This window comes from Peromyscus leucopus, chromosome 1 (genome assembly GCF_004664715.2).
Source record: "Peromyscus leucopus breed LL Stock chromosome 1, UCI_PerLeu_2.1, whole genome shotgun sequence".
Lineage (NCBI taxonomy): Eukaryota > Metazoa > Chordata > Mammalia > Rodentia > Cricetidae > Peromyscus > Peromyscus leucopus.
The window spans coordinates 163,236,308-163,252,967 of NC_051063.1; the positions used below are offsets into that span (position 1 = coordinate 163,236,308).

At 42.3% G+C, this 16,660-nt stretch overlaps 1 protein-coding gene across 4 annotated transcripts; it reads left to right on the forward strand.

The window, feature by feature from the left end:
- The first annotated feature begins 1,409 nt into the window (after window positions 1–1,409).
- Znf585a (zinc finger protein 585A) lies at window positions 1,410–15,472 on the forward strand. Of its 4 annotated transcripts, none has more exons than XM_028855314.2 (4): window positions 1,410–1,964; window positions 9,415–9,541; window positions 10,079–10,171; window positions 11,216–15,472. In XM_028855314.2, the coding sequence occupies exons 1-4, from the start codon at window positions 1,956–1,958 to the stop codon at window positions 13,555–13,557; spliced, it is 2,571 nt and encodes an 856-aa protein (XP_028711147.1). In that variant the 5' UTR covers window positions 1,410–1,955; the 3' UTR covers window positions 13,558–15,472. The 4 variants fall into 4 exon arrangements, with proteins under 4 accessions (XP_028711147.1, XP_028711148.1, XP_037057884.1 ...); XM_028855315.2 differs by having other exon boundaries at window positions 1,411–1,964; window positions 9,380–9,541; XM_028855316.2 differs by lacking the exon at window positions 1,410–1,964 and adding an exon at window positions 8,539–8,575.
- The last annotated feature ends 1,188 nt before the right edge of the window (window positions 15,473–16,660 follow it).

Here is a 16,660-nt window from a genome sequence, read left to right on the forward strand (position 1 = left end):
CTTTGGCTCACCTAATTAATATGTCCAATTAAAATAAAACACTTCACAGTAACACAGGGGTTCCCCCTTTACCTTTGTATAGCGCCGTTTTCCTGTGTGCCACGTCCGTCTCCTCTCTACCCAGAGGCCATCCTTCGTCCCTTTGGGACAAACACCCCTGCCCCTTCTCCATTGTCCCCTCCCCCTCTCCCTTGTCCTCTATCTTGTGTTTGTCTCTTATTCTCTGCTCTCTAGGGCAAAGAAATCTCCTTTGTGCTGAGAACCTGACCGTGGGGGTCCTGGGCAGATACTTTTCCTGTCAACTATTATTTTTATTAATGCTGCCTATTACTTTAGATGGGGAATAATGGGAAAGAATGGGCTTCATGCCTGCACTCCACTCCATCCTTCAGAAGGACACCTTGACTACTCCCCTCCCTTGTGGTATCCCCAGGGGATTGACCCCAGCTTCTACCCTATCTCCTAATGTGGTTTTGAAAGGACCAAGCAGATGCCATAACAGGCTGCTCAGTCTTCTTTCAGAGATCAGGCCTCAATTTCAGTTTCCTGAGACTTGAGCAAGCAGTCTCTGGGAGGGCCGTGAACAAAAGACATAGTCCTTGCAGTAGCTCCCTTTCTGCACGTACTCTGACTGCTCAAGGTTCAGCCAAATGTTTACTGTCTGGGACCCCTCACCAACTTAGAGTTATGTGCATGAGTCAAGGACAGAGTCTAGACCACTGAGCCAGCCCCCACAGTCAGTACGTGCTAGGCCAGCCAGCCCCCATGGTGGCTCAAGGACAAAGCCTGGGACTTGTGCTGGACAGCCCCCAAAGTGATAATTGTAACCACCAACCAGTAAATTCAAAGGTTACATACCCTCACCCAATTAAAAGAGAACAGAGATAAAAATAAACCAATTCGAGTTGCACCCGTGCAAAACCCCCAAACCCCGCCCCCAACCCCCCTGAAGGGCTTGTGGGTTTTGCCTTTAAAAAGCCAGCCTCACAAAGAAAGAGCAACTCCTCCCTGCCTCACTGTATTGGGTGTAGGAATGAGTTCCCTGTCTAGACTTGTATCTACAGAATAAACCTTGCTGTTGCATTCTGGACATCCAAGGTCTTCAGTGGTCTCTTTGGGGGTCACAATCTGGGCATAACAGTTTGCCCCATTAAAGATTTTAACACTCTTCCAGTTGTTTGTGATACTGATTCTGACGCCACCTGGAGTTGCTGGGGGGTTCTCCTCGGAACAGATTTCCATTCTGAACTGTCAATCTTGTCCATGAATGATTTTTCTATAAAGCGGATTGTACCACCTTGGTTTTCCCCCTCATTTCCCAGTGGTTCCTCCCAGGAGTCGCTCAAGATTTTCCTCTTCTCTGGATCCCCTGTATTCTACGGTTTCTTCCAGCAGATGGCGCTGTATTCAGCGTGACAACTAGATTTCTAAGTATAACAGAACTCATGACCCTAGGTCGAGTACCTTCCTCCGCTCGGATGATGCACAGACAAGGGCCACAGCACTCTGATCTGCCTGACAACTCTGTATTTCATTCTGTGAAATCCGGCTGGATATTGATTCCTCTGCTGTACGGAATGGATAAGCCTCAAAGATGGCGGCCTACACGAATAGGCATCTGTGGGAGCGGCCATGTTCCCCGGGCCTCTCAAGGAATTGTATGCAAATGTTCTTGAAGCTATGTGTTTCTGTGTGTGGGTGTGTGAGTGTGCATATGCGTGTGAGTGTGCGTGTGTGCGTGTGCGCGCGCCTTGTCGACTGTTGGCTTTCTCTGGCTTCACGGGTAACGCTGGGCATGCGCAATACTAATAGCACAAGAGGACGGTGTTGGTTTTTTTTTTTTTTTTTTTTGAAGACCGGAAGTGACTGTGGTCCTGGAAGATGGTTTCTTGCTCGAGCTGCTGCTATTGAGTATTTCTGTTATTAATTCTGTTAATAACAAGAAGTCTTCGGGGATGATTCCGGTTGGTTTCAACTAGAATTCTGTGGAGTCAGCAGTGTGTGTGGACGTTAGGAGTTAGTGCTGTGTTGATGGTCGTCAGTGGCGAGGGTTTCTCGTCAATAACGGGACACTGAGTTTTGGAGATTAGAGGTTGGGCGGGTAGCGGGGTGTGAGTGACGTTAAGAACTGTCATGAGTGACTGAGGGTCTGTACCAGCCGTGAGATGGTGGCGGCTGTCATCAGTTTGCTTTCTAACCTGAAAGTTTAGCTCATTAATTTTTAGCCACCATTAATGTAAAAGATTTTCATTCTTTGGTATGTAGTTTTCTTTGCTATTATTCAATAATAAGTGGCTTTCTTTTTTAATTTCTTTTCTTTGATCAGGGATCATTTTAAAGTGCATTTCCTGTTTCAAATAATGTCTCTGGGTAGTGTTCGAGTTGAAAAACGCTTTATGGTCTATGCCATAATCACTTTTCATAAATGTCACATCTATTACATAAAAATAATTCGTTCTTTAATTAGTTGTATTGTGATATAATAAGCATATATTTTAATATATCATATGACCTTACAGATTTTTTTGTCTTAGTTGTGGGGGAAGGTATATTGCTCATATATTTGAAGTATATTGTTACCAACACTTGTGTATATTTTTACATAATACATTTACCTATTCTTTGAAAATTCTCTATATGTATACAATGGATTTTGATCTTACCCACCCTTACTACCTCCCTCCACTTGCGAGTATTTGGGGGAGCGTTTAGAGACAGGGTTTCTCTGTGTAGCCCTGGCTGTCCTGGAACTCACTCTGTAGACCAGGCTGGCCTAGAACTCAGACATCTGCCTGTCTCTGCCTCCTGAGTGCTGAGATCAAAGGCATGCACCACTACACCCGGCTATACCTATTTTTAGTAATAGGTATGACAAAGTAGCTCAAGGGATATTATGGCAATTCAAGTGTCCATCATCAGTTTGTAAAAGAGCTTATTTTCCCAAATGCCTTTTCCTTTTTGCATGTTTTCTATCTTTTGTCCAGTTTTTATCCCTTGGCTTTTTAAAAGCAATTGCTAGTTTTTTTTTTTAATTAGAAAGAACTTATTGGTCTCATGATGAAATAATATATATCTTTATTTCAAATTGTGGCATTTTTTTCTTTTTCTTTTTTTACTGGGGACTAGACCCAGGACCTCAAGCATGCTAGGCAAATGCTCTGCCTCTGAGCTATAGCTTCCAAGCAGTTCTCTCTCTCTCTCTCTCTCTCTCTCTTTCTCACACACACACACACACATACACATACACACACCTACACACACACACCATACACACATTATATATATTCACATACATTTATATATTATACATTTATATATTATACATTTGTGTGTGTGTGTGTGTGTGTGTGTGTGTATTAAAGCTATTTGTGTATGGGGGCAGCACAGACTTGCTATTTCACAAGTGTAAAAGTCAGAGAATAACCCATGGGAATTCGTTCTCTCTTTTCTACCATGTGGGTCCCTGAGAGCAAAGTTGGGTCATCAGGCTTGGTGGCAAGTGCCTTTATCACCTGAGTCATGTTGCTACTTCCTGCCCCCCACCCATGTCATATTTTATCATATAATATGGTCTGCTCAGAAATGTGTGCTCTATCTTTCTAGCTTTAGTTTTCCTCTTCTGTTCAATGGATGGGCATAACTAGATACCCTCTTGGACTTTGCTCCAAATTCTGACGACTAGAGCAGAACTGATAGTGATAGGTCTGTGGTAGTGTCGTGGAGCTATTGCTATTCCCTAGGAATAGCTCTTCTAGCTGCACGTGGTCTTGAGAGATGCTACAATATATAAGAAGTGGAAGATTAACTAAAGGCAGGACTTCATGATGCAGCCTCCATGAGGTTGTCGTCCATGAAGGGGTGAGACTTTTGATATGATGTAGCTGTTTGGGGGTCACCCATGCTCCTTCGGTTACCCCTCCCCTGCACTCTGTAAGCCAGCCCCATAAACTCATTGGCCTCACCAATTTGGACTTAGGTGAAATTCTATTTTTGTCTGTTGTTGCTCTAATCTGGGGTGATTAGACTGCAGCTCCTGTTTCCCCAATGAAATAGCACCACTAACAACCCCTTGCACAGAGTTACGCAAATACAGACTCCAAAATATTTTTAATTGTGGGGTGTCTAAAAGTACATTACGTTTCCAGTCCTGCCTGAGTTTGTGTACTGAACAGCATGTGATGGTTGATCTAGTTTGCTCTTTTCCAGGTGGTAGCCAGTTAGAGCAGCATCAGTCACAGAATGAATGTCTTGGGTACACTCGGGCATATTGTTTACTTATTTTGATTGTGTTGTCTTACATTTTGATATTTACTTAAAATTTCTTTTGGATTTATGTAGTGTTTGTATTGTGTTAGTGTGCATGAGCACATGCCATGGTGTGTGTGTGTGTGTGTGTGTGTGTGTGTGTTAGTGTGCATGAGCACATGCCATGGTGTGTGTGTGTGTGTGTGTGTGTGTGTGTGTGTGTGTGTATGTGTGTGTGTAGGGGAGAGGACAGTCTGCACAGTCCAATTCTCTCCTTTCGCCATGTCTTGGGGATGGAACTCAGGTTGTCGGATTTGGTAGTAGGTGCTTTTTACCCTCAAAGATGTCTCCTCAGACCCAGTTTTTCTTAAACTTTCTACTCTTCCAGCACTGTTTATTGAGTGTAGTCCCTAGTATAACATTTCAGCATCATTCCGGGTACTAGTTAGAAGCATACATTCTTAAGTACTTAGACCTGCAGGAGCAGAAACTGTGGGAGTGAGGTTGAGAATTTTTAATTGTATTTTGACAATTCCTCTAGAGCAGTGGTTCTCAGCCTTCTTAATGCTGTGGCCCTTTAATACAGTTCCTCATGCTGTGGTGACCCCCATCCAAAAATTATTTTGTTGCTACTTCATAACTGTAATTTCATATGGTTAGGGATCATAATGTAAATATCTGTGTTTCCCAGTGGTCTTAGGTGACTCCTGTAAAAAAGTTATTCAACCACAAAGGGGTCATGACCCATATGTTTTGAACCATTGCTCTGTAGTGCTCTTGGGAACCTTTAGATGCCCAAGATGTGTTTCAGTGGTAAATGTCTAAGGATTAAGGACTTAATCTTTCCAGTATTTTTGGTATCTCTGTGGGGCTCCTTATAAGATCTTCCACCAGATTCCATATCACCTCTTCCCTACATCTCTGACTGAATTCATAGAGAACCATTAAGCTTCTGGTTACTGAGAGAACAGGGTGGAGATCCAGAGTGACCTTGCCAACCAACTGCACTTCAATCCAGGAAACTACACCCTTGACACTAAGAGGATCCTGGAAGTTCCTGTGAGGTCAGCATGAGGAATCCTGGGGGTGGGACTTCCTCCAAGAAATAGATGCCTCTGATTTGTCACTACAGTCTCAGAGGAAAAGCAGATAGGAAAAGCAGATAGTCTCAGAGGAAAAAGCATGAAGGACCGTGGTGAAGGGCCGTGGTGAAGAAGGACTGTGGTGAAGGAAGGGCTGTTGTTTGTCACCCTACTGTCTCTGTCTTTTGTCTGTGGATACTATTCCTGTTAGAAATTACTTCTGTGTAGGGTTTTTGAAGAAATGGCTCTGTTTCTTCTCAAATTGCCACACAGAACACAAATATTCTCTCTATTCAGTTTTTGAAATGTCCATTTCTCAGTGTCTCCAGTTTTTATTTTCCTCCACTGTTTCGCTCCTCTTTGCTGCTTTCCTTTCTGGGAAATGATGTCAACTTTGTCTCCTACCCTCTGTTGAGCTACCTGTTACCACAGTTGACATTTCATTCCAAGTTTTAATTAGAAGATTTCTAGTTTGGGGCCGGTGAGATGGTTCACTGAGTAAGTTTGCTTGCCCTGTAAGCTTGGAGACCCAAATTCAATTCCTGCAACCCACATAAAAGTGGAAAGAGAGGACACACTCCACAGTGTTGTCTTCTGTGCTTCATACTCATCGTGGCCCGTACAAGCACACACAGGCCCTTCAGTATGGGGCTGGAGAGGTGCTCACCAGTTTCATGAAGTCTCAGGTTCGCTTCCCAGCACCCACATGGTGGCTCACAGCCTTCTCTGGCCCTCCTGTTCCAGGTGGTCCAGGGCCTTTTCTGGACTCCTTGGGTACTGTACACATGTAGTGCACATACATACATGTAAACAAAACACTCACATGCATAAATAGAAATAAGTAAATTTCTTCTTTTTAAGCCCTTGGGCTGCAGAGATGACTTGGTGGTTAAGAATAATGGCTGCGCCAGGTGGTGGTGGCGCACGCCTTTAATCCCAGCACTCAGGAGGCAGAGCCAGGCCGATCTCTGTGAGTTCGAGGCTAGCCCGGTCTATAGAGTGAGATCCAGGATAGGCACCAAAACTATGTAGAGAAACCGTGTCTCAAAAAACAAAAACAAAAACAAAAACAAATAAATAAAAAAGAATACTGGCTGCTCTTCCAGAGGACCCAGGTTTGATTCCTAGAACCCACATGGGAGCTCATAATTGTCTATAACTCCAGTTTCAGGGGATCAGTTGCTCTTCTGGTTTCTATAGGCACCAGACATACATGTAGGAAAAACATTCATACATACACAATTCAAAAAAAAATTTTTTTAATCTTTTAGGTATTTTTGTCCTTTTTTTTTTTTTTTTTAAAGACAGAGTCTCACTATGTAGCTCTGACTGGCTTGGAACTTTCTCTGTAGCCCAGGCTGGCCTTGAATTCACAGAGATCCACCTGCCTCTGCCTCCCAAATGCTGGGATTAAAGGTATGTGCCACTACTGCTGGCTTTTAAATATTCATTTTTATAGCATTTGTTGTTTTTTTTTTCATTAGTGTTGTATGTCTTATTCTTCTGGTGATATAGTGATAGTTTGTTAGGAATGACTAATTTTTTTGTATAGGCAATGTGTATACTTAATTCATATATGGGGAACTAAAAAACAACACTAAAAATACTATGTTGAAAGACACTCATGGGAAAGATGAACTGTGGTTAACCCACCTCATTCTCTACATGCCCATGTTACTGAGTGTAGATGACCAGTTTATATTATTTGCCATGGATTATTCTGTTCATTATATATATGGAAACAACAATTTTTTCTTGTGATTTCAAAAATAGTATACTGGACACAACATTGAAATTTGTTTTTAAATGTTTGATAAATACAGAGCATCTTGTGAACAACATTCTTCTCTTAAACATATCTTCTTTTTCTGATCTCTAAGAAGCAGTAGGATCTTATTTCAGGCTTTGACCACAAATATCAAGTCTCAGCTGAATCTTAATGACATTTCTGCTCTATTGGGCAATTTTAGCTTTCGATATCTCAGTCATTTTTATGTAGAAGATGGGGAGCCAGGATTAAGAACTAATAGTCATTTGTATTAGTGGGAATAAGAGGATGTTCATGGCCTTAGCAGTTGAATAGTGCTGTGATTTCTGTCTGTGCTTAGACAGGATCACAGAGCAGTCTTTGAAACGTTTTCTAATTATTCTTTATCAATAAAAACTCAGGAGTCAGATATTGGGGTAAGAGCCTGATTGATCAGAGAAATGGCAGAGAAGCAGTCAGTGACTTCCACTCTCTCCCCTTCCTCTATCCAAAAGGGATGAGCCTTTCTCTCAGCCCCTTCCTACTACTTCCTGTGTCTCTCTGTATGTCCTTAGTCCTCCAAAACCACTGTGGCTAATTTTGGCTTGCTATTAGCTAGCTCTGCCTCTGATTCAAAGTAAACTTTATTGGCAGTCTCAAGAGTGTTAGAGTGCGATCAGAATATCCCACAACAGGTCTTGATTTTGTTTTCTGCCACAGTGGTCAGATAGTGAGTCTTCTTTAATGTTGACTGCCTGTGAGGTCGTGTGTGTGTGTGTGTGTGTGTGTGTGTGTGTGTGTGTGTGTGTGTGTGTAACACCATGGAGAGTACCATGATCTAGGTAATCCCAGCAACCCAGTTCCTAGCAACACTGAAGCCCACATGATAGTACCAGGCCCAGCTGTCAGCAGCTGCTTTTCTTATTTAAAAATAAAGGAGCGGGAAAGTATTGACTCAGAATCAAAAGAAACCTACAAGCCAGGTGGTGGTGGTGCACGCCTTTAATCCCAATACTCAGAAGGCAGAGGCAGGTGGATCTCTGTGAGTTTGAAGCCAGCCTGGTCTACAGAGTGAGTTCTAGGACAGCCAGGGCTACACAGAGAAACCCTGTCTTGAGAAAGAAGGAAAGAAAAGGAAGGAAGGAAGAAAGGAAGGAAGGAAGGAAGGAAGGAAGGAAGGAAGGAAGGAAGAAGCTTACAGCTGTATATTTAGTAATAGGAATTTAAGATGAAAACCACCTAAAATGGTGATGAATGAATCTTACGGATAATATACAAAGAATTACAATATTTATTAATATATCTTTAGGTAAAAATGAACAGAGATCACCTCTGACCCATCTGTCTGGTGGCCCACTGTCCCCTAGATAGTTTCTGTTATATCCTACCTAATAGGCTTTCTGTACCCCAATAATAGGTTTCTCCGCTGATGCAGTAAGCCAGATCAAGCCGAACTGAAAAAGTAAAAGAACAGGTTTATTTTGAGCAAAGCAACTCACAGGTGAGTTCTTCAGCCCCCTGAGATTAAGGTGGGAGAAAGAGCAGGAGAAATCACATGGCTGAACTAGATCAGGATGCTCTAGTTTCATTGCCTATTTCTGTGATTAAAAAAAAAAAAAACACTCACAAAAACAACATAACAGAGAAAGGGTTTATTTGGCTCACAATTCCAGGTTACAGGCATTATGTGGGGGATGTCACAGTGGCAGAAACTTGAAACAGCTAGTCACACGACAGCCAAGAGCATAGAGAATGAATGCATGCATGCTTACTTATGCTCGGCCCCCTCAGCCCTGCCCCGGACTTACGCAGTTCAGGATCCCCTACCTAGGAAATGGTGCAGACCGCAGTGGGCCTTCCATATCAGTTAACATAATCAGGACAGTCTCCCATAGGCCAACACGATCCAGTCTCTCACTGATACTTTCTTCCTCTGATTCTAAACTGTGTCATTGACAAAATTAACCATTACAGTGCCCAAGGTAATGATGGTTGCTGGGATCCTCTTACCCTCCTCATTCTGAGCTGACTGCTACTAGGGGCCAAGAGGGTGGTGACAAGGCATCGCCTTTTGTACTCTCATGTGGCCATCTGGGGCCATCTGTGACTCTTCTGATGTCCCCAGGAATCTTCTTTAGCTATTTCCATCAACATATAGTAGTTTGTTTGTTATTTTGGCTGTGAGATGAGTGTTAGTGTTTCTACTTGGCCATCTTGCTGGCATCACTCTCCAGGGACTTTTACAAATGAATGAAAGACAAAAACAAAATCCTTATTTCTAAATATGTTTTTCCACACCCTGCAGATCTGTTTACACTGAACGGGAATTTGCTCTTTCAGAGATCAGTGTCCTTCATGGATGTGACTATAGATTTCAGCAGAGAAGAATGGCAGCACCTAGACCCTGATCAAAAAAGTCTCTACCAGGATGTGATGCAGGAGACCTACAGTCACCTGCGCTCAGTAGGTAAGCAGAGTCACCTTGTTATCTGAAAGGAAGCCTCACTGAGCATATTCTTTTCTTAGTTGGATGCCTGCTATGAGGTATCTTAAATATGTCATGTTTTTTGTGTGTGTTTAACTAGGATTTTTTAAAGATTTATTTATTTTGTGTGTGTGTGTGTGTGTGTGTGTGTGTGTGTGTGTGTGTGTGTGTGTGTGTGCGCGCGCGCGCACACACACACACACAAACCAAGAAAGTGCAGTACCTGTGGAGGCCAGAAGAGGGCATCCAATTCACTGAAACTGGATTTATAGGCAGTTGTGAGCACCCAATGTTGATACTGTGAACCAAGCCTTCAAGAACAAGGGCTCATAACTGCTGAGCATCTCTCTAGCCCAGTAACCAGAATACTTTATCTCCTTTATGTACTCTAAAGATTATTCTGTTCATAGAGATATGTGATTACTTAAGAACAAATTCTCATTAAACAAGAAGACTCTATGGACTGGGCTCTGAAACATAAGTAGTTGGACCCAGTCCTTTATCATTTTCTGTGACCAGGATATCAAGTTCCCAAGACAGAGGTTTTCATGCTGGAGCAAGGAAAGGAAACGTGGTCATTGCGGAATGAGAGCCCATGTCAGCACTGTGCAGGTGAGTGAGTGAGACCCATTTAGGTGGAGCCTCAGCAAAGCAAGAGAGAAAATCTCAGCTGTCTTAAGCAGGATTGGCACCTTAGGAATGCTTTTAAGATGACCTCTAGGGAAAATTCTAATTTTTTTTGTATTGCTTGAGGACCCTTAACATTGACTTCTCAAGTAACCGAATGCCCTCTACCTGGTTGACCTTTGTTATTTCTGTCTTCTTGGCTTTATAGATTCTAGAGTGTGTGCTAATCTACCTCTTTTTGTGTGTGTGTGTGAGTCCACATTTGAGAGGGTCTTCCTTTCTGCTTAGTTGATTTTTCTGTTGTTGTTGTTGCTGTTTTATTACTGTACTTTACTGAGGGGGCTACATTTAATTATAATCTTCTGTTGTAGACTTATGATATGGGGTTGGTATTCCCTTTTATCTCTTTGGCTCACATCCTCCTCCCTCCCTATGATGGCAACATTTAAAAATCATCCGGGCAGTGGTGGCACACACCTTTAATCCCAGCACTCGGGAGGCAGAGGCAGGCAGATCTCTGTGAGTTTGAGGCCAGCCTGGGCTACAGAGTGAGTTCCAGGAAAGGCACAAAAGCTACACAGAAAAACCCTGTCTCGAAAAACCAAAAAAAAAAAAAAAAAAAAAAAAAATCATCCATGTTACGAAGTCTAAAATAAATTTGAGCTATATAACAGTTTATAGAAATGTCACTTTGCTCTGTGTACCTTGTTCTTTGCTTTAGTTTGTTCACATCTGCTTGTATGTAATATAGCTACCTGGCTATTTCCTCTAACGGATGTACTGTGTAGGTGGATGTTTCCTGTCCATCACAACCTTCTTCATCAAATTACTACCCTTCCCTTCTCTGTGTTCATCCTGGATAAGACATTTGTTCCCTGCCGTGTAGACTCTGCTAACTGTACTGCAAACTAAAATAGCACATTTCACCTTCAGAAAGGAAGTTAGCTTTACAGCAGGGGGGTCTGAAAAAAACCTCTTTGCACATTGAAGGTAGTTTTACAAATGATATTTTCTCATATTTCATTCTAGAAGAATTGCAGCAGATTGGTGACCAGAAAGAGACCTATCAGCAAATAGCAAATAGCAAATCAGCAAGTGATGTTATTTTCATCAAGAAGACACTGGATACAAAGAGTCATTATGGATATAAGACCATTAGAAAAATAATTCATGTGAATCCATACATTGTTCTTCCCCCTAAAAGACCCCACCAGTGCGACTCATTTGGGAATGATCTGAAGCATAATTTATATTTACAGAGTCATAATGAAAATAATGGGCCAAAGAGAATTAAAAGGACTCCTGAATGCAGTAAAATTTCATCCTATACCAATGCTGAACATACTGTAACAGAAGAGAAATTTTGGGACCATAATCAGTGTGGAAAAGTCATCAATTATGAACAAGTACCTTGTCAATATCCAAAATTTTATATTGGAGAGAAATCATATGAATGTGCTGAATTTGGAAAGATCTTCACCCAGAAGTCACAGTTCAAAATACATATGAAATCTCAAACAGGAGAAAAACTCTATGTATGTATTGAATGTGGGAAGGCATTTTCACAGAAGCCAGAATTCATTACACATCAGAAAACCCATACTAGAGAGAAGCCCTATAAATGCAATGACTGTGGAAAATCCTTTTTCCAAGTATCTTCTCTCTTCAGACATCAGAGGATTCACACTGGAGAAAAGCTCTATGAATGCAGCGAGTGTGGGAAAGGCTTCTCATATAACTCAGACCTCAGTATACATCAGAAAATTCATACAGGAGAGAGACATCATGAATGCATTGACTGTGGCAAAGCATTCACACAAAAGTCCACACTCAAGATGCACCAGAAAATCCATACAGGAGAGAGGTCCTATATATGTATTGAATGTGGACAAGCTTTTATCCAGAAGACACACTTGGTTGCACACCGAAGAATTCACACTGGAGAAAAGCCATATGGATGCAATATCTGTGGGAAATCCTTCATTTCCAAGTCACAACTGCAGGTCCATCAACGAATTCACACAAGAGTGGGGCCCTGTATATCTGCTGAATATGGGAAAATCTTCAGCAGTAGTTCCAACCTCATTACACATAAAAAAATTCAAATTAGAGAGAAATCTTCCATCTGCACTGAATGTGGGAAGGCCTTTACCTATAAGTCAGAATTAATCATTCACCAGAGAATTCACACTGGAGAGAAGCCTTATCAGTGTAGTGACTGTGGAAAAGCCTTCACCCAGAAGTCAGCTCTCACAGTGCACCAAAGAATCCACACAGGAGAAAAATCATATGTATGCATGAAATGTGGGCTTGCTTTCATCCAAAAGGCACACTTGATTGCACACCAGATAATTCATACTGGAGAAAAGCCTTATAAATGTGGTCACTGTGGGAAACTCTTTACTTCCAAGTCACAACTCCATGTACACAAGCGAATTCACACAGGAGAAAAACCTTATGTGTGCAGTAAGTGTGGGAAGGCATTCACCAACAGGTCAAATCTCATCACACATCAGAAAACTCACACAGGAGAAAAATCCTATGTATGTTCAAAATGTGGAAAGGCCTTCACTCAGAGGTCAGACCTGATTACACACCAGAGAATTCATACCGGAGAGAAACCATATGGATGTGGTACCTGTGGGAAAGCCTTTACCCAGAAATCACACCTCAATATACACCAGAAAATTCATACTGGAGAGAGACAGTATGAATGCCATGAATGTGGGAAAGCCTTCAATCAGAAATCAATACTCATTGTTCACCAGAAAATTCATACGGGGGAGAAACCCTATGTATGTGCTGAATGTGGAAGAGCTTTCATCCGAAAGTCAAACTTCATCACCCATCAAAGAATTCATACTGGAGAGAAACCTTATCAATGCAGTGACTGTGGGAAATCCTTTACCTCCAAATCTCAGCTCTTGGTACACCAGCCAGTCCACACAGGTGAGAAACCGTATGTGTGTGCTGAATGTGGGAAAGCCTTCAGTGGTAGGTCAAATCTCAGTAAGCACCAAAAAACTCATACTGGGGAGAAACCATACGTCTGTTCTGAATGTGGGAAGACCTTCAGACAAAAGTCAGAGTTGGTAACACATCATAGAATTCATACTGGAGAGAAGCCTTATGAATGTAGTGACTGTGGGAAATCTTTCACTAAGAAATCACAGCTCCAAGTGCATCAGCGAATTCACACAGGAGAGAAGCCTTATGTGTGTGCTGAGTGTGGGAAGGCCTTCACTGATAGGTCCAATTTGAATAAGCACCAAACAACACACACTGGAGATAAACCTTACAAGTGTTTAGTCTGTGGAAAAGGCTTTGTTCAGAAGTCAGTGCTCAGTGTGCATCAGAGTATTCACACTTAAATGGTTTGAGGAGAAACTCATTGAGGAAATGTCTTATTATAATCACTCTATGAAACAGAATGCAGTGTATATTATTGTAAATAAAAATGTCCATGTAGCAGTGCCACACATTACTGTTCAGAAAAGGACCTCAGAGAAGGTGCTGAATGGGATTATGGAGGACATTTCTACATGCCGAGAAGAAACTGCATCAATTTGATACAACAGAAAATTTTCTCATGAAAAAATACAATGGAACACTGTGTAACTCCTGATGATGAGAATCCTGTTGGTGGAATTGGTATAGTGCCAACTGATTGAATAGTAAAACCATATAATATACAGGACAGTGATAGCCTTCTTTTCTGTCAGTTGTTGCTTATGTTAACAGACCTGGGGGTGTGTTTGCATTCTTGGTTGAATGTAACATATTTGTGCATATCCAGTGCTTCTGTTGAGAGAGATATACTGCAGGAATGGGTATGGCATTTCATTCTTATAATTCCAGCCTTTGGGAAGAACTGAGCAGGAGGCTCACCATGATTCAAGGCTAGTCTGAGCTACAGGGTAAGACCCTGTCTCAAAAATTAGAGAGAGAGACCACACTAGAAACACATATTGACAGAACCTTCAGAGTGTAAGTGGACCTCCCACTGTCATTTACACCAGGACCCGTAACACACTTCATAAGGACCACTTGTAAGTGTTCCAGCTCTGGAGGGAAAGGTTTCCTGGCCATCAAAAGCCAGACTATACCTACAGCTGGGAAGGGAAAGGTATCCTGACTGTGGGAAGCCAGGCTATACCTGTCATTGTTACAGCTCTAAAGAGAAAGGTTTCTTGGCCATTGGAAGCCAGGCTATACTTGTGTTACAATTCTGAAGAGAAAGGTTTCCTGGAGAAGCTGGGCTATACCTATAGCTCAGAATGGAAAGGTATCCTGACTGTCAGAAGCCAGGCTATACCTGTGTTACAACTCTGAAGAGAAAGCTATCCTGGCCATTGGAATCCAAGCTATATCTGTAAGTGGTGCAGCTCTGAAGAGAAAGCTATCCTGGCCGTCAGAAGCCAGGCTGTACCTGTAAGTGTTACAGCTCTGAAGAGAAAGGTTTCCTGGCCGTCAGAAGCCAGGCTATTACCTATAGCTTGGAATGGAAAGGTATCCTGGCTGTGGGAAGCCAGGCTATACTTACAGCTCTGTTCTGGTGAGGGAGAGTTCCCCCATAGGAATGTAGCAGTTCTGCTTCTCTCTGGGACAGCCATTACATCTCTGCTCCACTCTGCTAAGGAAATTTCCCCACAGAAATGTAGTAGTTCAGCTCCTGCTCCTACCGAAGTTGTTACTTCTCTGCCTCAGTCTACTCCAGCAAAAGAAGGTCATCACTCAAACCTCATTCAAGAGATTTAGTGGGAGGGAGGAATCCAGGAGAGAAAGCTGCCTTTGCAGGGTGAGAAAGGGCAGCTTCTAACTGAATGGGCACAGAGCTTATATATGTCTTCTTAGGGGCAGAGTTTTTCCAGGGCGAAGATTTTCAGGGTGGGGATTGATAGGATTTCAATCCCTGAGCTTGGACAAGCTCAGAAGTGGACTGGATTTCATGCTCAGGAATTGGTTGGTTTTCATGCTGAGTTGTTTAGGGGCAGAGTGTGTTTCTTTGGCTCTGGTTTCAGGGCCAAAGTGTGTTTCTTTCACTGGCCCTTTTTAACCTTTTGGCTCTAGTTTCAGGGGGCAGTGAATTGGCTCTGATCTCAGGGGCAGGTTGTGTTTCTTTGGCTCTGGTTTCAGGTCAGGGTGTGTTTCTTTGGCTGGCCCTTTTATCCTACACCAGTAATACCTCTGTCAAAAACAATCAACATGTCGTCTCCTGACCCCAGTTATAATGCCTTTGGAATTTTCTTTACCCCCAGGAAGGCTTGAAATAAACTTTTAAGATCACCTGGGTCAAGTGAAGTTTCTTGTCACGTTTTTTTTTTTTTTTACACTCATTTGCCTTCCTTGATGATTTGACTTTCATAAATTAACTTGTTAGACTAGTCTTGGTGTTGGGGGTTTAGCTAAATGCCCGTGTGTGTATAGATAGAGCATGGGCAGCCTATCAGCAGCCATCATTTGCTAATATTTTTTTTTTTTTTTTTTTGGTTTTTCGAGACAGGGTTTCTCTGTGTAGCTTTGTGCCTTTCCTGGAACTCACTTGGTAGCCCAGGCTGGCTAATATTTTCTTAACTGGGGTGGTGCCTTATTGAGAAGTCTCTTTAGGAATCACTCTGATGTACATTCATAGGTTGAATAATGAGATGCTAAACTGGATTGAGCCCCTAGCTTGTTGGGGATGGGTGGAGAAAAGAAACACCAACCAATGTTGTAGTGGTTCTCAACCCTCCTAATGCTGTGACCCTTTAATACAGTTCCTCATGCTGTGGTGACCCCAACCATAAAATTGTTTTCATTGTTTTCATGAAATCCAGTCCACTTCTGACTTCATAACTGTAATTTTGCTACTGTTATGAATTGTAATGTAAGTATTTTTTGGAGGTAGAGGTTTGTCCAAGGGGTCACAACCCACCGTTTGAGAACCACTGGTTCACTGTGTGCTCTGTCTACCTCCCTGTGGTATAGTCCACAATGACCTTTTCTCCCATGTTCCTCAGGCACATCAGTTGCCTTGCAGCTTCAGGGCATTTTCACTTGTGGTACCTCTGCAAAGAGCAGTTTGTTTTACTTGGCAGCTTGCTCCTGCCTGTCTTTCCAACAGTGACACCCTCACACAGTCCTTCCCTGCATGCTTGATTCAAGTCCTACCCTCTCCCTTGTTTTATCTTCCATAGCACGCCTGCCTTCTATGTTTTACTTTGTCTGCTGCTCTCTAGAATGTTTTCCCTATTTACCATTATGAGTTTCCACTTGTGCATGAAGATGTGTATTATGGAGTGTTGACCCTGGCTTATCACACCGAGTGCCTCTGATCTTTTCTATTTTACTATGTAATATTTTACCAACAGGGAGGGCCAACTTCCTTAAAACATACCAAACATCTTCACTTCTAGTTTTCACCTGATACTAATTTTCTTAATGATTGGAAAACTGGGAAATATGAGGATGTTTCTTTTCAGAATTCCCTACCAT

What these genes read in the sequence shown, in the direction of transcription:
- Znf585a (XM_028855314.2), top strand. An exon ending in CAGTCACCTGCGCTCAGTAG is followed by an intron (nt 9,542 to 10,078) that starts GTAAGCAGAGTC and finishes TTCTGTGACCAG; the next exon opens with GATATCAAGTTCCCAAGACA. An exon ending in CCCATGTCAGCACTGTGCAG is followed by an intron (nt 10,172 to 11,215) that starts GTGAGTGAGTGA and finishes ATTTCATTCTAG; the next exon opens with AAGAATTGCAGCAGATTGGT.